At 38.4% G+C, this 24793-nt stretch overlaps 1 protein-coding gene across 4 annotated transcripts in view; it reads left to right on the plus strand.

Annotated features, from left to right (window-relative positions):
* Positions 1 to 21687, plus strand: part of GAB1 (GRB2 associated binding protein 1) — a 137548-nt gene extending 115861 nt beyond the window's left edge. For 2 of the 4 annotated variants that reach the window (XM_039542279.1, XM_039542277.1), the window contains 5 exons: positions 9117 to 9206; positions 11647 to 11740; positions 12099 to 12222; positions 14943 to 15065; positions 16060 to 21687. In XM_039542279.1, coding sequence (XP_039398213.1) covers positions 9117 to 9206; positions 11647 to 11740; positions 12099 to 12222; positions 14943 to 15065; positions 16060 to 16218 — 590 coding nt within the window. In that variant the 3' untranslated portion in view covers positions 16219 to 21687. The remainder of the gene's footprint in view (positions 1 to 9116; positions 9207 to 11646; positions 11741 to 12098; positions 12223 to 14942; positions 15066 to 16059) is intronic. The other 2 variants (XM_039542280.1, XM_039542278.1) reach the window with 1 other exon arrangement.
* The last annotated feature ends 3106 nt before the right edge of the window (positions 21688 to 24793 follow it).

A 24793-nucleotide genomic window follows, 5' to 3' on the forward strand; every position in this document is an offset into this window, starting at 1 on the left:
CATAGAATTCACTGAGACCAAGGTTTGCTGCAGTAATTACAGATATTTACCCCTGTTCCCTGTTTCTCTCTCTTCTTTCTCCCCTCCCCCCCAATCTGTTTTGTGGAAATGAGGTTTGCAATGTTATATTGCTTCCTCTGGTTCCACCATCTCTGGGGACCAACATGTTAACCAACAGAGACCTGGCCCTGTCAGTGGCTAAAAGAGAGTGGGCCTCTCAGGAATAAATATTGGAACATTTGGACACTTTTTAGACATTTTCAGAATGCTAGTTCTTAGGAAATAGTACAGTGTTGTAAAAGAGGGTTTAACATGGCAAAGAAGGGGTGAGTTGTGGGTGGTGGTATCCCTTTTGTATCCTTGAGAATTCATTCATATTAAATTAATAACCTAAAAGTCACCAGCATATATGCATACTAATATACACCTGAACACCCATCCACCCCCTCAGATAGCTAGGGACCTAGCAGTCTGCAGACTTCTTATTTGCAGAAGTGTCCCTGAGGCAAAAAAAAAAAAAAAAAAAAAGAAGAAGCTGTGAACTGAGTTAGGCTATGCCTGTCCTACTGTGTCCTAAGTTAAATTTATTTGGTCAAAAAGGATTAAATAGTTTGGGGTTATAATGCATCATATGTAACACCACTCCCTATCCTGGCTCACAGCTGCTCCCACAAACGGGGGAGCTTTCAGTAATTTCTGGAATCTTTGAAAGCCCTTTTGAAGCATGGCTGGAGGCCTCATGACCCAACAGCCTGGATCAATTCAAGATACAGCCTTCAGAGAAGTGTAATAACAGGTAAATGATATACTCTTTGGGACAAAATCCAGAGTATTCAGCCACATTTGTTTTTACTGTACTTATTTGAACTGAATTGGAAAAGTATATTTTTAAATGTTACTTTAAAAGACCAGTCTTTCGCACTGTATTTCTTTTGTATCATTGTGCTTTTGCTGCTCTAGCCTGCCATAGTTGCATGTAGTGTGATGCTAAATTGGAAGCAATATTGCTAGCAAAATGGGATTTGCCTTTAAGGAGTCTCTGTTTTCATCAGCACAACTGGGTGGTGTTCCTCTAAATCTAAAGGTATTTGACTAGCTTGGCCTCAAGCTCTACTATGACATCTTAATTCTTTGAGTATGATTTATTAAAGCAAAGGAAAAGCAGAATGATATGTACCCAAATGTAGTAGAGAGTGAAGAAAGAAGTAGTTTAGGAATAGAAACAGGAATGACTCCTTGTTGACAACTCTACTTTTTCCTCATTGTCCTCTTCAGTGCAGTTGATTAGACCAAGAAGTATTATGACAATATACTAGAGTTTTAAGTAATGTAGTTCTCAAAACAGAGAAGATTAATTGCTGGTTTAAAAAAAAATGTACATAGTGCCGTAGAGGTGCATGGCTTTTTAAGCCAATTAGAAGACTGGGATGGAAACCTGGCAAAGCTCCCATTGGCTGAATGATGCCGGGATTTCACCCTGGTCCAGTATCTGGAGGAGGTTACAGTCATGATAATGAAAACACTCATCTAAGTGATATGTAAAAAACTGACATGATTTTACAACATGATGAACAAACAAAAAAAGGTTGTATGTTTAAGAAATCTTAGAACTGACTCAGCTATAGCAAAATAATATATCACCTAGCATTCACATAGCTCTCCATCAGCAGACTTCAAAGCTCTTGACAAATGGATATGCACTCTATTTATTCCTATTTTCCAGATGAGCAAAATCAGGCATGGAAATACTAAAAGACTTTTTCAAAGTCATACACTTGAAACTATAGCAGAACCACACAGAGAATCCAGGTCTCCTGATTCCTAGCTTGATGTGCCCTGTTCTCTGGAACTTGTTGCTTCCCAGGAGGATTCAGTAGTTAACTATTACTTGACTTCCTTTTCTGAGAAGTGAATGCCTCTGTATCAGGGAAAGAACTCCTGAGGGGAAAAATCATGTTCTTTCCTCTAACAAGGTTTGAAGAGAACCTAGAGTTATAAGAGTAATTTAATGTCCTCTCTTTATTTTATTACCCTTGAGGAAAGTGAAAGATAATTTACCTCATGCAATTTTATATGTGACAAGTAGAAATTGGTGACAAAAACATTAAATAAAGACTGGGGCAAATGCATGCTATATTATTACTATTTGTTTTTAAGACTCTACAAAATGATATTGAGATTAGCATCTAAATCTGGATTTTGCTGAAGCAGAAAATATGTGGGCTACTACATAGTTCTGAGTATATTTGAAAGGCAAACTATATCTTTGAGACTTACTGAAATTAAGCATTAGACTGCGCTGTACAGTAACTTGAAGTAGGATCCTACTAAAAAGCAATGTATACATTCTTTTATTCCCCCCCCTTTTTTTTGAGTGGGGGTGCCTGCTTATTGACATCTCCTCACTGAAATTTTACTTTATAGAAGCTTCCAGTATTTATTTTTTTTAATGTGGTTTTAGGTATAGTCATCCTTTGAAGAAGGGAATTTTATATGAAACCTCTCTCATAGATGATAGTTGGAAGTACTGGAATTGATTCTGACCTTGCCACAGTCTTCATCACCCATGGTTGTGTGTGGGTTTGTACAGTACATGTGTTTTTTAAAACATACACACACTCTATTCTGTTAGGAAATTCTGGAACCCTGATTACTTACATAACTTTGTTACAAATCTCCCAGTGTACGATTTCCTTGTGACATATTTGTATGCAGTTTGAACAATATGTATGTTTTGATATAGCAGGAGCAGCATCATAAAATAAAACTTAAGGTGGCCATGTGGCATTTATGTCTTTCACCATCTAAACCAGTGTATTATTGAACCACTAAAATATAATGTGGAACACCTTGAAGTGTGGTTTTAGTCTGAAAAATTGTTTGTTCAAATACCATTTAAGATCAGATCTCCTCACTTTACATATAAAAAATTATTTTTGTTTGTTTTTTTTTACTTCCCACTTTGCAAACTCAATCTGAAAGTCAAACCTAAATTCTTTGTTACCTATACATCACAAATTCAAAATCCATGCATTCAAACTTCACAAGAACTTAAAAAAATAATTAATTTAGGGCTCTGTTTGACTTCTGGGTTTTGAGCCTTTCACATTGTCAAGCTTTTTTGAAACCATGATAGCTAGAAATGTGCTTTCTTTTGAAAATGAAAGCTCACAAAACATGACATTAGAGGTTTGGGCTTTAAGAAAATGACAAATATCACAAGACTTATAGTAAAATAAACAGAGTGGTAGCACTGCAACAATGAATTCTGCATTCAAACTAACAATTCTGATTATGGTGCATGAGCTAGAGTAGAATCCAGCTCGCTCTCCCAGAGTTTCATTGGCACTGTAGTATTAAAAAGTTGTAAAAATTATTGTTAGCTTTGATTTAGTTCTAAATTCACACAGAGAGCATATATGCTGAGTAAGAATCTGCCAATTCTTATAGTTTATATAGATGATATATATTTTTATAACTGTTATAGTCATTTTTCAGAGTAGACATACAGTTTTAAGGGTACATTCATCTTACTTTTCTCTACAAAATAATCAAAAAGTATTTAATCCTTCCAATTGCTTCTGTCAGATCAACTTGTTCAGTCAAGGTGGGGATTATTTCTGATACAGACAAAAAAAAATCTTTTTTTTTTTATTGCCTTCTCCATGACACTCAAAGTTGATGATCACTGTTTCACTAGCATTTGTTGGCCCCAAAAGCAAATACTTAGAATTAAACCCAGGTTTCCCCTATGGCAGTGCAAAGTCACTACTGTACTACTAGGTTAACTTCTAAGAAGTAGTTTTAAATGTAATTTATTTGCAGTTTACCTAGCTCGTTGCCAAGATCCAGCAGTTCTTAATTTGCAGCTTGGTTTCTGTTACAAAAAGCTGAAGGTGGAACATTAAACAGTTCCAAGTTAAGTGTTTCTTTTGGTTTTTTTTTAAATTCCAGCTAAATGTAGTCCAGCAGCGAGTGAAGTTCTGCTAAGTGTTAGATGTATAGAGTAGAAAAAAGCATCAAATAAAGAAGGCCTGGTTTAAAAATTTTTTAAAAACAACATAAACAATTTTTCAGGCTGTATTTTACTAAATGTTGTTAAAAACTGTAGTGTGTACCTGAAAAATCTTGACACTGACAGGAGGCGGAATGAAAGAATGTTGGTAGCATTTTCCCCCCTTGGTATTGTTTCTCTCTCCTCCCAATGTATTTATACAAATAGGTATTTTGATGTCTATGGTTTTTAAATAAAATAAAGCAGGTTAGCCCTTTCCACATCTAAGCTGGAATGTTCCTCCTTATGTAGCCTTAATATGATGCTTGATTTCCCAGGAAATAGCTCTCTGTTCAAGAAGGACTGCCATCTCTCACAATTATATAAAACCCAAAGAGCTACCTCAAGTTGACATCCCACATGCTTTATTCTGAGTGATCAATGATTCTAGAGTTTCAATCACCCCCTTGAAGCACTGTGTACTTGGGACAATATAAAATAATTGTTGTGTGATTGAATGCTTTCAGTTGATCACATTTTTGAGGCTTAATTAAATATGGACATATGTAGTGTGAGTAGCAGAGTAGAGCTGCTCGAATAGTGTTCGAAATACTAGTCTTTGATTAATTTCATTGGTATTCACTGAATAGTTGTTGTGATATTTGGCAAATATTCTATGGATCGGTGAACCCTAGATCAAAGTTACAGTTAAAAGACTTATTTGGATTCTGATTCTTCCCTTTCTGACTCATTCTTCGTTTCTGGAGTATCTAAAAGTATCTTTGATGCTGTGAGAAATTTTATTTGGAGGAGGTAAAGTTTACATTGACCACATATATATTTAAAATGGACAACCTCGTATGAACTACATGCAGTATTTTGTGGTCAGGTTGCCTAGGCAATTAAACTTTCTTGAAGGGGTCTATTACAGAATGCCTTTTGATAGCTGTAATTTTTTAATATAGTTTCTTGCATCTAAAAGGTGTCAATTAAGATTTGTGTAATCTAGTAATAACATTATACTGTGCTGTATCAGATATTATAGCTTGAGCTACTGTATCTCTATTGCAAATGTATAGGTGTAAAGCAGGCCTGCACAACTCGTAAAGTGGCGAGGGTCACATTACTCCAAAGAAAACAGCTGAGGGCCGAAACCTCCCGGCCCCGTAGAAACACCCAGCCCCAGGACCGCCCAGCCCTGCGAAAACAAACCCTCCTTCCCCAGCGCCACCCCACCAAAACATCTGTGGGCCAAAAAGGAAGGTTGGGGGTGGGGAGGTGATACTTGATTTTAAATGAACCAGGGGCTCCCAGCTGAAGAGGTGGCTGGGAGCCCTCAGGGTCAAATTAAAGGGCCCGGGGCTCCAGCGGCTGGGGGAACCCAGCAGGGCCGGCTCTAGGTTTTTTGCTGCCCCAAGCAAAATAAAATTTGGTTGCCCCCCGTCCAGCCCTAGGCTCCTCCTCTGTACCCCCCTGCTGCCCCAGTCCTGGGCTCTCCCCCCACCCATCCACACCCCCTGCCGCCCCAGCGCTGGGCTTCCCCCTTTCCTCCCCACCAGTACCCTCCCCCCACCCCGCTGCTGCCCCAGCCCTGGGCTCCCCTCCACCAGTGTCCCCCACCCCACACACACCTCCTGCCACCCCAGCCCTGGGTCACTGGTAACTCGCTCCCAGGGCGGGTCATTCAGCAGGAATTTTGGATGTGCACAAAACACAGACAGGATTGGTTCCCATATGGTTACAGAGCTGCAGTAAAGTGGAACAATTTTCAGCTTGTGTGATTGGAGGATATCTGGATGCATATTATAAGACTGTCCTCCATAAATGAGGAAAAGTTGAGGTGCCTTTATTATTCTTTTGTTCCACTCTTTCTTTCTATGGGGAATTTGCCAATGCAATATCACTGTCTTCCTTTCAAACAAACAAAAAGGCAATGGCTGTTGAAAATAGCAATTCCAGTCCTAATGAGCATTTCTTGCTCAATTTTATCCTACTTTTTCGACAGCAAGTTACAGTGGATCAGTATATTTGATTTGGGAGAAATGGAGTAACAGCTGCCCAAACTGAGCTTGAGCACTCCTGAATTTTGAGGTGTTCAAATCTGGAAGGCGGGTGTGGGGGGGCTGTGGGCTCCGTGGGGGAGCATGGCAGCAACGTGTCTGGAGCTGCACGGAGCCAGACATGCTGGTCTGAGTGGCACAGTAAGGGGGCTGGGGGTTGGAGAAGGGGTAGGGGTTCCGGGGGCAGTCAAGGGACAGGGAGCAGTGGGGTTGGATGGGGGGGAGGTTCAGGGGGACTGTCAGGGGACAGGCAGCAGTTGGATAGGCATGGGAGTCCCAGGGGTTTATCAGGTAGGGGTGGGGTAGGGGTGGGGTCCTGGGGGAAGTTGGGGAGGGTCTCAGGAGGGGAAGTTGGGGACAAGGAGAAGAGAGGCTTAGATAGGGGCTGGGGTCCCAAGGGGCAGTTAGGGGTAGGGGTCTCAGGAGGGGGCAATCGGGGGACAAGGAGCAGCGGCATTTAGATAGGGGGTGGGGTCCTGGGGGGAGCAGTTAGGGGCAGGGGTCCCGGGAGAGGGGTATCAGGGGACAAGGACCAGCGGTGCTTAGATAGGGGGTGGGGGTCCTGGGGGGCAGTTGGGGCAGGGGTCTGGGGAGGGGGCAATCAGCGGCCGCGGGCCGGGATTCAAAGGGCTCTGGGCTGCCTGCAGCCGTGGGGATCCCTGAGCCCTTTAAATCCCAGCCGGCCCCGCCGTCAGAGGCGCGGCTGGGATTCAAAGGGCTCTGGGCTGCCGGTCGTTGAGGGGAGCCCTGAGCCCTTGAAATCCCAGCTGTGGCCCCACCGCCGGAGCCGCGGCCGGGATTCAGAGGGCTCTGGGGTGCCTGAAGCCGCGGGGAGCCCTGAGCCCTTTAAATCCCAGCCACGGCTGGGAATTTCTGCGGGCAGGCCAGAGCCCTCTGACTCCGGCCGCGGCTGGGATTTAAAGGGCTCAGGGCTCCCCGCCGCTGCCGGCAGCTCAGAGCTCTTTGATTCCCGGCCGTGGCTGGGATTTAAAGGACTCTGGGCTCCCCGCGGCTGCCGGCAGCCCAGAGCCCTTTGATTCCCAGCCGTGGCTGGGATTTAAAGGGCTCTGGGCTCCCAGCTCTGGGCTGCCCTCAGAGCGCCGTGTGCGGGGGATTTAGAATCCCCCGGCGGGCCGCACAGTGAGGCTCCACGGGCCGCATGTTGTGCAGGCCTGGTGTAAAGTATATACAATAGAAGAAAAAAGTAAAAGAGAAATTTACTTCACAACTTAGCAGGAGTTTGTAGTTAAGCCTAGCTAGTTAGCTGTTGTAGTTCCTCAATCTGTGTGAAACGCACTGAAACAGTATCTGCTGTTTGACCTGTTTTAAAGGATTAGGCCTATGTCAAGATTCTGGCCTATGTTTGGATTTTTTGTTTCTAATAATTTTAAATGTTAAACAATTGTAAACCGATATAGTGCTGTCTTTTGAGTCTGCAGATAGCCTGAAACAATAGCTGTGAACTCCCCTCCACCAGTCTCATTCCCTCTTAAATTTGATGGTGACACAAGCGGAAAAGAGGCCGCCCAAGAAATACCTGGCGACGCGACCTTCAGGTTGATAGCAAAAAAATGGGCTATACCTGGAACCAGCTAGAGCGAATGGCCCAGGATAGAAGACTATGGAGATCTGTTGTTGACGGCCCATACCCCGGTTGGGGTGACGGGCATAAATGAATGAATGAATGACTTTACAGCTTAACATTAACTATTTCATTGCTGATCATTTGAGCAGCTAGGACAGGGAAGGGAATGGTAATGAAGCCCATGCAGGGAGGGGGAAGATTTGGGATTTGCTCCAGGGAGAACAATGCAGAGGGACAAAAGAAGGAGAGAGACAAAGACAAGGCTGGGAGAGGAGAAATAGAGAAAGAAAGATGGGTAAGAAAGAGAAACAAAGGTCAAAAATACAGTGGTCATAAAGGGCAGCATATTAGCTGAATATAACAATATCTATGAATACAACAGTAAGACACTGAATAATAAATAGCTATAGGAAAAGTTTGTGCCAAATTGTTCAAACCTGGGTGCCTAAAGTGAGGTTTAAAATAAGTGGGAGCAGCAGGTAGTAAGTGCCTCTGAAAATTAGGACACTTTTTTATTTGCGTTCCTAAATATGGATTCAGGTGCCTGTCTTTAGGAACCCAGATCTGAAACGTTTGGCGTTATTTATAACATCAAGGCCACAGTCGATCTACTCTAGCTCTTTATGCAGACCTCCTGTTAACATCAATGGGAGTTCTTCTGGATTGGACATATGCAGACTTAAATTCATACCACAGCCCATGGCCCAGAATTAAACCTGGAATTAGTCTTCTACAGAATAAGTTTGACACTAAGAGGAAGTCATGTCTGCTTCCTTAGGGTCAGAAGGAAGCTTGAGACAGGTCAGCAAATATATATGAAAAAGACTTCCAAAAGACTTATCTGGAAGAAAAATAAAGGGACTTTGTTGGTTTTTAAGGATTAATATACACCTCTACCCCGATATAACACTACCCGATATAACACAAATTCAGATATAACACGGTACAGCAGTGCTCCGGCGGGCGGGGCTGAGCACTCTGGTGGATCAAAGCAAGTTCGATATAACATGGTTTCACCTATAATGCGGTAAGATTTTTTTGGCTCCCAAGAACAGTGTTATATCAAGGTAGAGGTGTAGTGGAAATTCATTTAAATTCTTTTACAATTTCATTTTAACCTAACCATTTTCCATATCTTGTTAAATGTTCCCTCAACATGGCAATTTTTTATACAAAATTACTTTTAAAAATTGTAATTCAACAGACATGTCTTTTTTTTTTAAATAGCTTTCTACCTTTTAGATACATCTTACTTGCTTCAGACAAGCTTCTTGCATGCAATGTTTTGTTCCTTTGAAGTTTTGTGCTTAAGCCCTGGCATGAGACCTAGCTGGGCTGTAAAACTCTCCCTCAGCAGCTTGCTTATGCTTATGCAGTTAGCCTTTCTGCAAGGGGTTCTGCTGCTTATTTACAGAATTCCATTTTTCCAATTATAAAATGAACATTATATTAAGAGAGTCTTCTTTTTACCAATTAGGTCAAAGTCCTAAAATTTTAAGACCTAAACCACATGGTTTAGAGCGAACTGATTCACAAACCATAGGTGACTTTGCTACAAGAAGAAAGGGTATGTACTGTATAGCACTGCATGTTGTATGGGGCTTTGTTTTAAAAAAATGTTTATTTTAAAGGTTAAACTCTAATAAAGCATTGTCACTGCTAATGTTGTAATTTAAGGTATTTGGACACATTTTACTTGCTAATAAAAAGTGTTTCCCATGCAGGGGAAAACATTCAGATTTACCAGAAATTAACACTTATACATATAAGTTTTGTTCAGTTTATAGCTGCTCATATTTCAGATTTAATTTTGTATCTGTTTATTTAGAAACAAGGGTATGTGGTCTACCAGTATGTTGTTTGAAAGAACTTCTAATTAAGAGTTAACATAAATGTCACAGGTTAATAATCTGCTGTTAGCTAAATGTCAAGATGCAGTCAAAGAGATTGATCCTGTGACTATCTATTAGTACAGTGATTTCATTTATATTTTTTAAATGAGTATTACGAAGGTGGAGTCTGACTGGTTTATTATAGACACTAACTGTGTTGGTATCCAGTACAGTCACATGGGCTAAGACAACTTATAAATGTCAAACTTATTTTTTTTTAAAGCATGCTTCAGGTGCATTTAAAGCCTGGTCAAAAGTCCATTTAAATTGATAGACTGACTCTTGCTGATTTCAGTGGGCTTTGGATCAAGACCTTACTGCATTTCTAAAGATACAGTAGTTGTACTTGGGCTGTTGATTGTAGCTGTCATTCAGCCTCATGCCTTATAAAGCACTTGAGCTGTACTGGTATCCGCCACAGCCACTCATCCAGTAGCATGTTTGTTGCTTAGGTAAGGTTCAGTTCTGCCACCTTAGCTCACGTTGAGTAATACCTTATTCCTTAAGTAATTCCTGGAAATAAATTATTGGGATTTTTTTTAAATCAATGGGACTACCTGATAAATAAGATACTGCTAAGCCTGAATTAAGGTGGCAGAACCTTGTTAATTGTAAGTTACTGATGTATGCTGATACCTCTTGAGCTACATGTAGGTGACTCTACTGAATTTTAATCAAGGCTTTGGAGCAGAGCCCGGAGCTGGAGTGCAGAGCAACTCCAGAGCAGTGGAGCTGCAGGTTTTTGCCTAGAGCTGGAGCGGAGCCAGAGCACAGCTCCAAAGCCCTGGTTTTAACTGCAGTTTAACAGTTTGGGGCGATTAAGTTCAGTTATCACTTATCTGTAACATTTCAATTAAAAAAAATTTACATAGAAATCTGTACCAAGGGCTGACCTTTTTAGATAACCCTTTCTCCTAATACTGCCTCAAAACAGTCCCTTTAGCTGTAATATAGTACAGTTCTGCTCCCCCTTATAAGACCACCTCTGTTAAGCAATTGATTTTTGAGAGTCCCACAAGTGGTCACTTTGACAGGTTTCAATGTGTATGAACTAGTTTTAAACTGGCTGAAGTTTTGATGTTGGTAAGTAGGTTGGTCTTGGAGCAGTCAGATGGGCTGTCAACAATCCTGGGTAGCTGATATTTAATTTTGTTTGTTTTGTGAAAAAACTCTAATAGCGTTCATAATAATTTCATAACTACCTTCTCAAAGTAATTGAATTTTTAAATGTCAGGTATGATAGAAATTAAGATTGATGATAAATAGACTTCCCTATAAGTCTTGCAGTACAGAAATTCATTGGGTTTTTTACAACTCAAAATCACTTAATTTCCGTTTTAGTTTAAGCTGTGGTTCTACTCTGAAAATTGTGTAAAAATGCACCTTACTAAGAATCCTATCATCTGATGTTAATGGTGCTGGTATGTTTCTTCTGTTTTTCTCTCAAGTTAAGCAGTATAGAGAACTAAATCACCTATGGAAAACTGAGCTGGATTCTATTATGACTCATCAATTTTGTTAACTAAATGCCAGTTAAAGGGCCCTCACTTTAACCTCTGCAGCCTTAACAATGGGATTGCAAATGTGTAAGTGAATGCAGAATTGGGTTTGCAGAGTCTTTATTATTGACAAAGGTGTATGAGCCAAGAAAATATTTCAGATCTAGAGTTTGCAGAACTGGCAATTTTTAAATAAAAGGCTAGCAACCAACCAACCCTACCTTTTACTTGTGAACTACCTTTTATTTGATGAGTCATTGTGGCACAATAAACATGGAATCCTAGAGTGCCATTTTCAGATTCCCTTTTCAGAATAGAATCGCACGTTAATATTCAGCTTTCAAAATTCTCTGATAGTGGTAGCAACTCATTACTAACAACATCATAATTATTTTGGAAAGTTTATCATACAGACAGTGGTTCAGAAACCTCTTTCAGAAGTGAACATTTCCTGATAAGTGTATTTTGGGGTTTATGTGGAAATCTTTTACTCAGTGGCAACTTAAAATAAAAGTAATGATATTGATTTCTGTGCATTGCTAGCCTTAGAATAGCTGCTGAATTTGGATTTGTTTTAAAATGTTCTGTGCTTTAAAATTGTTTGTTTTTTATATAGCAAAACCAGCTCCACTAGAAATAAAACCTCTGCCAGAATGGGAAGAATTGCAAGCCCCAGTTAGATCTCCTATCACTCGAAGTTTTGCACGAGAGTAAGTCTCTTAGCTTTTCTTACTTTAGAGGATTTATTTTATTTTTACTGGAGCATTAATGAATATATCTGCGATCTTTCCTTTTTCAGCCTCTCTAGCAGAGACTGAGATTTCCTGTGTGTGTGTGTGTGTGTGTGTGTGTGTACACACGCAGCCATGTGCGCAAGCATGTGTCAGCTGTATGTATGTTTGTTGTTCGGTATCATTTGTTAAATAATAAGACAATGTATAACCAGAAAACTCAACCCTGGTAAAGCTGACAAATAAGAGTTTAAGCTCTAATATACTTTTTTTTTGTTTACCAGGAGTTTTAAAATATTCTAGTTTGATTGTTTGTAAAATAATTCCTGGTAATTAGCTCCTCCAGGTTTCCTATGTCTCCCAGACCGGATTCAGTTCATAGCACAACTTCCAGCAGTGACTCGCACGACAGTGAAGAGAATTATGTACCCATGAATCCAAATCAGTCCACTGAAGACTCAGTATGTAAAATCTACATCTTAACTACTCTCTTCCTGTGCAGTCCTTACTTTTAAATTATGCAAACACAAATCTTTCTTCAGTCAACAAACCTTTCTTTACATTTTCTGCATCAAAACCAAAAACTATTTATCTTTATAGAATTTTAGCTTTGTTTTAACACTGTAGCAGTGAGAATGTTAAGAGTAGAATTGTTCAATAAAGAGGAAGGTTAGTATGTCCACAATATATGTTGAGAGTAGGACACCTTTTGAACAAAGTGGTTTAAAATATGTTCTTTCCCAAGGTTTCTGTCTCTTCCTTTCTTTATTCCTGGGCTACGTGTCAGTAAGTAATCTGTTTCAGTGGAAATAAATAATGCTAGTATTCTCAAGCCACTCTAGAGGCCATTTGAAAAAGAAATGTTGCAAGTAAACATTGCAAGAAACACGGAAGGAACAAAAAAGTCATAAGAAATCTCCATTGATATTTCTTGTTCAAGTTTTTCTAAAAATATGTATGTTTATTATACTTTTTTTTACAAGAGACATTCTGTATACAAGATAAAATGATAATGATTATATTGTCTACTTTGTTCTTCAGATAGCTTTTTGCTTTCAGTATAGTCATTCAAGAAATTTTTAGCAAAAGTGAATTAAATTTCATTTCACTTGCTCACATCAGATACAGTGTAGAAGTTGTTAGCTGTGTATACATTATGTTTAGGTGTTCACTGAAATGTATCATGAGTGATGCATGTTTTACCCAAATAGAAGCAAGAATTTGCAGTAGCATTTTAAAATAAAAGGTTAGTACATTCCTAAACCAAAATATAGTTCAGAGCACCATTGAACTTTGGGAAAGTTGATAATATCTGTAGCCAAACTTTTCAACTCAGTCCCATCTTAGATATTTTAAGTTTTTTACATAGTGCTCATCACTTAATAGCTAAGTGTTGCTTAGATTCTTATTTAGTATGAATTAAAATACAAATAGTAATATTTGAAAGCACTGTGCAGGCACTAACTGATCCTCACAACAGCCTTGTGAAGGAGTTACTGGTAAGTAAGCAGTGATATATTCCATTTTACAGCTGGAGAAATTGAGACACGGTGATTGTGAATTACCTTTAGCCATGCAGCAAATCAGTAGCAGAATCAGAATTAGAAATCAAGGATTTCTGTTTACTGATTCTGTGTTCAAGCCACTAGACCAAGACGCCACTTAAGAAAATTTAATTTTAAAACTTAAATGAATGTGTTTAATTTCATATCTAAAGGACTGGCCCATTGCTTATAAAATTTTCTACTGGCTTACATCTCTCATTCGTCTAGATTATGGTACCAAATCCCTTTTGTTTTCTTTTAATTATATTTTAAGACTTTGATTTTTGTTTTTAATGGACACATCCTGTTTATGTAATTGTGTGAAATATAGATCCTTTTCTATATAAAGAGTAATATGCTATTACACATGCCAGAAACAATGATACAGGCAATAAAACTTGTATTTTATAAATGAAATATAGTAAATCCTTTCAAAGAAGTTCCTAATAAACCACTCAGATGCTTAATTGACTCCGTTTTTTAAATCCTAGCCATTTTTGTTTGTCCATGTTACCGCCTACTGTTAAAGGCATTGGTGATAATGGAATAAATTGTGTAATAGAAATTAAAAAAAAAAAAGAACAGAACAACCCCCCTAAATTAACTCTTTAAGCATTGGGGAGTTCCCAGTGATCTTGAGATGGCTACAAAACTTTAGGTTTATAAAATGCACTTATTATATAAAGTTTTTGGAAACTTCATTGTTTTCACTACAACTTAAAAAAGGGTCCATAATTTTCTCATCCTTTCCTGTCATTGACTTTAATGTATCTTGTTCCTACGTGTCATATTTCTGTTTAATTTAGTTAAATGAGCAATATTCAGCATTTTCTTTCAAGTTGCTGTCAGCCTTACCCTGTCTTTCCTTCTGCCTTGCTCTTCATTTTTTGCTGACTGCTGCCCTCTGTCTTCCTTTTTTTTTTCTTTATCTTTTAGAGAAGAGTCCTTCTATTGTACTGTTCCTATAACACCTGTTAAGAGGGAGGGATCAGGCTGGGAGAGGACAGAGGAGGTGAGGTGGTAAAAATCTGGGCTAATTGAAAACTAGGTTCATGCAATACAATTTAGTTCATTTTAGGCAGCCCTGTCCAACTTTTCTAGAGATAGATTAATCCTGCAGTTTTATCAACTGAATAATTCTTTTGGATTTTCAGATTAGTTATTATGATAGTTTTTGAATGAAATGCAAAAGGTTTTTTTCAAAACTTTACCAGTATTGTAAGGCTGAGTTTTTATCAAATGACTATTAATAGTAATATAGTGAAATACAACATTCTTTACTTAAGTAATGTTAAACTCGAGACACAGAGTGCCAATCAGAAAATCCATAGACTGTCCTTAGCTCACTCATATGTAGGAATTAGACACGATCTTTTTGGAGTGTCTACCTGAAATTTGATTTTTTTTTCCTGTCTTTTGACTCTGTGTCCCAAGATCAACATTAGTTAAACCTAATTTTTGTTTAGAATATTGTTAGATCATTAATAATAGTCTATAAAATATGAATTATTTACCAGATCAGGAGATCTCCTTGATGAGTTCCAGAATCTTGACTATGTAGATAGTGTTTAATAGACTGAGCAGAATGTCCGAATATTCATTGTTGTTGACTTGATTATTTTTCATTATAATTTCAGATTTTGTTCGGCAGCAACAGTCTTGATGGAGGAAGTAGCCCTAGGGTAAAACCAAAAGGAGATAAACAAGTAGAATACTTAGATCTGGATCTAGATTCTGGGAAATCTACTCCACCTCGTAAGGTAAACAAAATGACTGTTTAAAAAAAGGTTGATCTGATGTACAAAACTGAGCTGCATGAAGAATTTATAAGTTATTGCAAATTTAGATTGGATTATTCTACTCAATGAAAAAGAAAAGCAGCCCAGCAGCTTCACCCTGATTAGCTAGCAGCTCTCTATTGTGGCCAGTCATGGAAGCAATATTGCACCCCTCTGGCAAAGCTATAATATAACCTAATGACAGATTTGCATGGAGCTATTACCTTGGTCTGTCAAGGCATGATAAGAGAAGTCAAATCCTTGATCAACTTTACTCACAATCTCTTTCTGAGAGTTACACAGGTCTCGCGTCACATAACTGTCACTGTATTTTATCAGTATGGGAAGTGCCAGTGTCTACAACTTCAGTACACATAGTGAAGTTTCGGTTTAACCATCAATGATTGTACAATAGATCAAGTATTTTCTTCCTTGGGATTTCTTCACTGGAATCCTGAATCTTAGTATTTTATACAAGCCTTCTCTCGTATAACTGGGAGCTATAAAAATAAAATCTTAAGCAGGCTGTGTTTGTATCAGTGGCCTAGATAATACTTAGTCCTGCCATGAGTGCAGGGAACTGGACTAGATGACTTCTCAAGTTCCCTTCCAGTCCTACGATTCTATGATTATACCTTCCCAGTCCTTCCCACTCAGATTCCCTTACAGCCCTCAACCCTCATTTGTATTTTTTCCAGTATCAGCAAAATATTATACATGATCATCAGTGTTGCCTGATGTTTTGTTACAAAGTCCAAGATTTTATCAGAGATGTCTTTCAGTGTTTTATTGTCCTCAAGCGTAAGTTCAACAAAAACACATGCAATATGTTGAATAGAGTAGGTAGTACTCTGTGTATGTAGTATTATTTTTAAAAAAATACTTATTACATTCATAGCTCTATTGCAAATGAACCTGGCTTCATTTTATTGTAAATATATGTTAACTTGCCTTTTTCTCACTCTCCCCTTTCCAGAAAAAAAGCAGTGGTTCAGGGAGCAGTGTGGCAGATGAAAGAGTGGATTATGTTGTGGTTGACCAACAGAAAACACTAGCACTGAAGAGCACACGAGAAGCATGGACTGATGGGAGGCAGTCTACAGAATCTGAAACACCAACTAAAAGTGTAAAATGAAAATTCTACTATTCCTCAAAGAACAAAAGAAGTATCATTTATCACAATGAATTTTGATGAAATACAGAACCATAACTGCCATGTTGCTTGACTGAACAGTACTTGGCAATTCACTGGTGTGTAGCTTCCAGAATGAATAGATGGTAGTCAAAGAACACTTAAAATTTATCAAAGAAATCTAAGTCAGAGGACGTTTTAAATACATCAAAGAAATCTTAAGATCCTAAATTATCTCTGGATAATTCATCAAATGTAAATAACATGTAAAAATAGTATTGCTTGGCTCCCACAAAACCTTTTGTTGTTCATTTAACATATTTGTAGTATTACTATGTTTATGCACTTTTTCAGTTAAAATGTTGGTTCAGGTATTCCCAGTTAATGAATTTTAATGATGAATTCATTTTGAGAATTTTTTCTTACACTACTATACATTACAATTCTAGGTTAATTAAGCTACATGTAGATATGGAAATTAATGTTTGAACTTCATGTTAACAACTTAGAAATGATTTAGCAGAAGTAGTGTCACAATTTAATAATCTACTTGAAATGTCAAGAAATAAATGTTAGTTACATACTGTTTTTATATTTAATACATGTAAAGAATATTTGGAAGTCTACAGGTTACCTTCCTAACAAAAATTGCTGTGATTTAATAATAATGAACTATATTGGTTTTAGGATCTAGCAACATGGCTTAAACATTAGTTATTAGTGGTGGAATGTCTAATGTATTTTATTAATGACAGTGTTCTGTGTTCATTGGGTGAAGATTCTGCAGGGTGGGATCTTACACTTTTAAAGACTGAATAATTAATTGCCGAGTAAACCTGCAAACCACTGATGGCATGCAGTAATGTTGTGATCTCACACTTTTTAACAAGTAGTAACCTTGATATTATTTACAGAAGGTAGAATATATAAATAATCAGGTACGTACCAAGCACTGTTGTGCTAATACACTGATCAGGTTTAGACAATAAACTTAGTTTTATATTTCTTAGAAGTCCTAATGTTGGTTTTCAATTTGAAATGAATGGGACAGTTTGACATTCTCTGTTCGTAGTACTAGCACGATACTGTGATTTTGAATTAGATAGTAATTCAAATGGAAATACTATGTTTTGACACTATAGTGCCCTTTCTACAATCTTTATTTTAATTAATCTTCTGCTTTGCCTTATATTTAGATCCCTATGCAACTGATATTTTATATCTATTTTTTTATAAAATAGATACTATAACTAACTGATCACCTTGTTGCTTTTTCCTGGTACAGGATTTAAAGCTTTGTGTACTGTGATCCTTTTTGTTCACTATCCCAGTTCCAAATAATACTCTACCTTGGTTTAGAACCATAATTTAGCTGTCAGGAAGAAAATAGATCTTCTTCAAGTACATAAATGACTTAAATTTATTAATTATGTCTGGATTGAAAATTTACTAACACTTTTTTTTACACAGATACCTTTAAATAAACAATCTCTTTTTGTCCAGACCTTTTAAATGCCGAATGAATGTGTTAGTCTTGTTTTCTGTCATACTGGCCTTAGTACTGTGCCTACTCTACCTTAGGTTTTTTTCCAATCTACAGTATGTAAACTGTTTTAACAAGGGTTCTTTTTAAATTAGTAATATTTTGATGCTTTGAATGTTCTTTTTTAACAAAAAAAAACTAAATACAATGCATTTTGAGGTGAATTTTAAATAAATTAAATTGTTCAATTTTGATGTGTAAACTCTGTCCAATGGAACTAGAAAACAATAAAAATTAAGATATATGGGAAAAGTGCCTAAATTACCAAACACAGTTTTTTCTGTGAAGTTGCTAGATTGTAGATACAATAAACAGTACTTCTAAAAAACTAAGCCTAAAAGTATTTTCAAAAGCAAGTTGTTGAGAAAAAAAACCCAAACTGCAAAATTGGACCAAATTCCTGTCCCGTTGAAGCCAGTGGAATTATTGCCATGGTCCTGAGTGAAACTAGGTATGAGCTAATTTATGACTAGACTGTCTTCAAAAAAAAAAAAAAGGAAGCAACTATATCAGGCTTCCACTCATGCACATCGCTTTCAAGGACTGAAGCGTTACTGTGCATAATTATTCTTGCTGGTGAGCAAACTTTCCTTATTTTCTTCACCAGTACTGCAATTGAAGCATCTATAAGCAAAGCATGTGTTTGGTACTCCATGTAATATGGGGTAGTCTAATTTCTTTATACTATTAAAGCAGAAATGCTGGGGCCTGATTTCCCTCTCGCACCAGTCCTTCAAGGACTTTAGAGGAAGTTACTCCTGTTTTAAACTGATCTTAGTGGAGAATCAGACCTTTCATTTATTCTGAACAATAAATATGGTTATCAAAGGGCTACCATAAGGGGGCTTGGGGCCAAAATTGTACACATTGAGGAGGCCTCAAAACACTGGGTTGAAATTCAGAGTTTTCTTTTAATTCTCTCCACAGGTGGGAAAGTTTGTGGGTGGTGGGAGGGATCACAGAGGTGTTTGTGAAGGAGAATCTCTCAGTCCCCTGGAAGGGGATGCTCCTCTGTCCCTCCTTCACTCCCTGACAGTGCGGCTCAGTCAGGATTGTGCACTATCAGTTTTTCAGTATGACATTTTTGTCTCCAGTACTCTGCTTCTTAATAAACAAGTAGCAATCTGAAGATTTCCTTGACACTTTCAACCGTTTTCAGTACTTCAGGGCCAATTTTTTTTTTTAAAGCTGGGTTTCCTAAAGTTGCGCACCAATATCAATATATAGGTACCTAAAATGAATGGTTTTTCAGAGGTTCTGAGCACTTGTGACTCCTTTTGATCTCAGTGCTTAACTTTAGGTACCCAAGTTTGAAAATTTTAGCCCTCTTTGATGAGACAAAAGGCATATTTTATAGTGAATGATGTATCTGGTGTGGACTTTTGTCCTCACTTGAGTTATAGCTTCCATTTTATTAGACTTTTTAATTCAATAACATCCAGAATGTTAGTTTCAATGAGCAAAAATTTAGTATTTTTGTTTTTGAGACTATCAAACACCAGTTTCCAGACTCTACAGATAGTGTGGACATAATGCTTTTAAAAATAATACTGTAGTGGTTTTCTTGACTGTTTTTGGATTTTAATATATTTTTCATATTCATTTTTGGCATTACATTATTGTCAGCTTGTATTGCCACAAGGACATTCAAAGAGAGAGTGGTATTAATACTGTTTAGTATACCTCATTTCCAATAACATAGCCTAAAGTAGAATTGTATGCCGCCTATTTGTTGTCATGCTCATCTGTTCTGTTGCTATGATTCTGACATTTTAAAATGTGCTGAATTCTAAATTTAGAGGAAGCAGAGGCAAAGCTAGACTACTGGCCTGTTGTGATTTTTGGTTATTAACTTTATGGAGGCATCAGGTACTACAGTAATGGGTGCTATTATGAGGACCTCAATAGATGTGAATGCAAAAGGAGTTTGTCTTGGCGATGTGTTATGTTCTTTTCAAGGAACAGGTAAGCTATAGATTGCTTTGTTGGTATAGTATATTGTGAATTACTAGATGGCTGCATTGTTTGTCGCATTATTTACAATGAACAGTGGTAATTTAAGGCACAAGGCAAAATCTATAAAATAAAGTAAATGCCATTTGAATCTAATCTGAGCAACTCAAAAATGTTTTTCAGTTTCAAGGTAAAAGTTGTTTTCTTCTTAGCCATTGAAATTTGGCACATCTCTAGCAAATCTTCTCACAATTTCCCCCTTTCTTGAGATGCTTCCTTGTATGCTTTAGACATTAAATAGAATTCTGCCTTATTTTGGCAGTTTTTTAAAAAAAAGTATATATTGGTCTATTACAGAAGAGAGAGAGACAAATCAAAAGGAAATTCGTGCAAACTAAAAACTCTGTAGTGCCTAGAGTATTAAGAAATGACTTGGAAAATTCCTGTATTTCAGTGTCACCAAAGGTCATCATGTCAACAGTTACTTTTCTGTTAGGTACTAATGACCACACTTTCACAATCTATTGCTTATTAAGAGTGTTACCTCACAAGCTGTTGAAATGTGCAAGCCACAAAATGTAGTGTTCCTGCTATGTGAAAGGCTTATAAGGTGACACTGATGGAAAAGGGTAGAGTATATTCATTATATTCTAACTCACTGCAGAAATTTATTTTGCACAAATTCTTTAAATTTAGCTTTTTTTTAAATATTCTGTCCACTTATGGCAATTTTGACACTGCCACACACATGGCTTATGAGACAAATCATAGTCTTGCCATTTTAATCACGTAGTTTAGATTTCATAGCTCCATTACCTAAAAGGGGCCACAGGCAAGTCTAAAGCCTTCTCACTGCATTTTGAGCTAAGTGAGATTTTTATCACAACTAAATTTAAGGTTCGCTGTTGCTGATTGTATCAGTCAGTTGTGTTGAAAGTATTTCTGGCTCTACCTAGAGCCAACACCTGTTAGTGTTACATTGCAATCTTACAAAATTGTCCTGAAAACTTACCAGCCCAGGGACAAGTCTTCTGTCTCCTTTTTTATTATTTTTTTATGAAAAACTGAATGATATTTACTTGCCCATTACAAAAAAAGAAAAAAATTACCATGCGTGTTCAAACGAATACAGTTTTGCAAGGCTGTTGTATTCTAACTGAATTTGTTTGGGTTTCCCCTCTTAAAATCAGAATAACTGATTAATATCCAAAGGCAAAGTGAGCTTTGGAAGTGTACCCCAGTGCTTTCCTCATTTGCTCAGTAGTTCAAGGTTGGGGCACTAAACACGTTTATAAGGGTTTCTTTCTTACCTGTCTTCATTATTGTGTGAAAATATTAACCAGAAAGTGAGTTCTGAAAAGTGCTCATTTTTTGCCCATCGAACCAGGTACACCCTCGGCAGAAAATTATTTTAATTGGCACAGATGAAATCTAGAGCCAAGCTGGTTTTTAAAACTAAACAAGCAACTAGGTATCTCAAGGTATAGGTCTCAACCTGTCAAGGGCCAAAGGGGAGAGACAATAAAAATAAAGGAAGAAAGCTTGAGATGTGTTGATTAATTTCTTTGACATGAATAGTTTCCCACAATCTGTTTTTGTGATTCAGCATTTCTGATGATGACATCCCACTCCTGGTATTGTAAATCAGCAGATGGGCGGGATATGGGACTAGAGGAGAGGTGTGCCATCAGATGAAGGGATAACCTACTTCTGTTTGCACTGGATTTTACTTTTAGTTTCTCCTTTTAAAGAAAATCTCTGTGAATATAACTGTCAAGATTTCATTTAGGAATTTGCTGACAGAAGTAGCAGATTAATTTAAAATTTAAATTACCTGGAAAGAGTTTATTGCCTATCCTTTTTCAGATTAAATGCATTTGGTTGACTTTTTGTTCTCTAGCTATTTAAAATGAATTTTGCAATGTAATGTGTACACCCAAGAGATAATAAACTAAAAGCACTTTGGTAAATTCAAATTAAGCTAGTGTTTCTTATGCAATGTTTGACAGCCAAGTGAATCATTTTCCTGTTTCTAAACCACAGAGCATTAACCAGTGCCTTTCCCTCTCTATTAAAAACCAAGAAGAAAATATTACAAAAACAGAATTAATAAAAAGGGTAATTGATTTTAGCCTAATGAGACATATTTTTCCTAAAGAGTATAAAATATGGGCATCAAAGGTGCTAGAATGAAGACTGTCAATTTAATTTTGTAGCCACCTTTCAAGTATAAAATTATTACTCACAACTAATCAGCACAATTTCTGTATATTTGATGGGTGCTATTAAATACCCTAAGTGTGTCTAAGTCCTTCCCATGTAAATTATGTCTGCAAAAAAAGAAAATGAGAACTCGTGGTGTATCCAGTTTGAAAAGGGCCCATGAAAGTTTGAACATTGTTATATAAAAGGTTTTAAAATATGCTGTCTGAGGCTCTTTTCCAATTGCCCTTGGGTGGTGTGTGAGAGAGGGGCGGGGAGGGAAAATGCAGTGTTATACCACATACCCAGATGCCTTGATTGCCCTTTGAGATACGCTGAAAGCCAGACTCTTTCAGCCACATAAGAAGTGTAATATGAAATAGAATCATACTTCTCAAGGTGTAACTCTGCTTTTACAAATGATTTTACATTTTAAAATAAGAGAAATATAGATAGTTTTGATTTTGGAACAAGAAGCCTGTATAGACTTTTAATATTTTGTCTAAAATAGTTTACTAAAAAGCATGTTTTAATGTTCAACCTTCTATTTTAGAAGCTTATCTACAGACAAAGGTGCTGAGGTTTAAAGTTCTGAGCATTGCTTCTGAAAGTTAGAATTTTAACTAATGCAGCTAAAAGTTGCTCTGCTTCCACTTCTACTCAAATTGGCAAAATGGGGGGAGGACATTAATGTAAATAATGTCCTGGTTTTGCTGATATTGGTACCAAATTTCCAGCACTAACAGACTTTGAAAGTCAAGAGGTTCCTAAATGATGTAGTCTTTACTTTAAATACTTTCATGGGTGGTATTATTCAGAGAGAAGATTGGCTCTTGGTTCCCTAGCCCAGTGATTTTCAAACTGTGGATCGCAACCCAGTGCTGGGTTACAGAACATAAGGCACTGGATCATGGCGACTCTGGTCAGCACCATCGACTGCGCTGTTAAAAGTCCTATCGGCGGGGCTGCCCGGCTAAGGCACACTAGATCCTACCTGTTCTGACACAGCACTGTGCCCCGGAAGCAGCCAGCAGCAGGTCCGGCTCCTAGGCCGGGGGGCCACTGGGCTCCGTGCACTGTCCCCACCCCGAGCACTAGCTCCACGCTCTGGCCGGTTCCCGGCCAATGGGAGCTGGGGGTAGGGGAGGTGGTACCTGCAGGCGAGAGCTGCGTGGAGCCCCTTGCATGCCTCCACCTAGGAGCCGGATCTGCTGCTAGCCACTTCTGGGTGCAGCAGGGTCCGTGGTGCCAGTGCCAGGACAGGCAGGAAGCCTGCCTTAGCACCCTCGCTGTGCCGCTGACTGGGAGCCGCCCAAGGTAAGTCCATGCCCCAACCCCACACCCCAACCGCCTGCCCCAGTCCTGAGTCCCGCGCCCCCTTTTCCCCCGCACTCCCTCCCCCCTCGCACTCCTAGCCTTAGCACCCCTGCTGTGCACCGCTGACTGGAAGCCACCCGAAGTAAGCCCACACCCCAACCCTGCACCCAACCCCCTGCCCCAGAACTGAGCCCCCCTGACACACACCCCTCATCCCCAGCTCCACTGGGTCGTAGGCATCAACAATTTTCTTCAACTGGGTCACCAGAAAAAAAGTTTGAAAACCACTGCCCTAACCCGTAGTTATGTTGGATAGTCACATGACTGGAAACTTTGTCAGCCAATCAAATACTTCTTTTAGGACTCTTTCTCTCCTTGTGTTAATGTTAGGTGCTGAACTGAGAACCTTGAGAAGGACATCTGTTAACAAAACAATATAAGTAGAGGAAGTGCAAACTTCCCCACACTGTCCTGCTCAAGGGCCTCAACCCTGATCTGGACCTGGTGAGATAGTCATTCGATCTTGGTCTGTCCACTGAGGCTTCCCACAAGGTTGCATGTTATGGCCAAAATGGCTAGTTTACAAAAATACAAGTATAATATAATACACACTTACAAGGCTATGGTATATATTCAAAGTCAGTTTTAAAATTAGTTATCAATAATATATTGAGGGCAAAAATGTCAACCATTGGTACTTACTATTAGGTTCTATAATTATATTTAGCCTTTTGGGTGCACTGGGTTCACATTTTGAAGCTTTCTCTACAGCCAATAGTGCTAAAAACTTTTTTTGTTTAAAAATGAAGGTTGAAATCATCACATACCCCCTTGACTCCAGGAGCTGAGGCTTTAAGGAAAACAATAATTATTATATAATGAGACTCATGACAAAATCATGAGTTGGCAACACTGCAAGAGCAGCACAAGATAAGACTAGGGCCTTTTGGTTGGTGATGAGCTCCCCCTTGTGTATGTGGAAGGCAGCCACTCTCAGAAATTCCAGTAATCAAGCTCCAGGCCATCCCCCAGCAGCCTGAAGGCAGCAGGCTCAGCCCATCAAACAGAGAGAACTGCTTGAAAGAAACCCTGTGATCAATGCCAGAAAGGGCACTGATGAGCTCTTTAGAGAGCTGTGTCCAGCCTAACAAGGGAGACAAAGTTAGATTTTACCTTAATAGCAAAGGTAGAAGCAAAATTATACAATATTAATTCTTGTAAAGAAGGATGGGATAAAATGTGCTTTGGGGGTAGGGATCTATTATGATTTGTATTATACATTGTAGGAGTCTCAACCAGGGACGAGGATCCCATGGTACTAGGCCCTGTACATACACATAAGAAAAAGACAATCCCTGCCCTCAAAAGCTTACAGTCTAAGTAGGGCTAGACCTTGCTGGCTAGACTGCCTCTGACCATGCATTAAATTATTCTGGTTACTCTTTCCTGGCTCTTTTTCCTGTGGTTTCACTAATGGACTATATACTGTATAATATAAAGCAGCCCTATATTTTATTGTGTCAGAGGGAGGGATTTTTTTTTCCATAAAGGCACAGGCCTGAG

Source organism: Mauremys reevesii, linkage group 5 (assembly GCF_016161935.1).
Source record: "Mauremys reevesii isolate NIE-2019 linkage group 5, ASM1616193v1, whole genome shotgun sequence".
In the NCBI taxonomy this organism is placed as follows: Eukaryota; Metazoa; Chordata; order Testudines; family Geoemydidae; genus Mauremys; species Mauremys reevesii.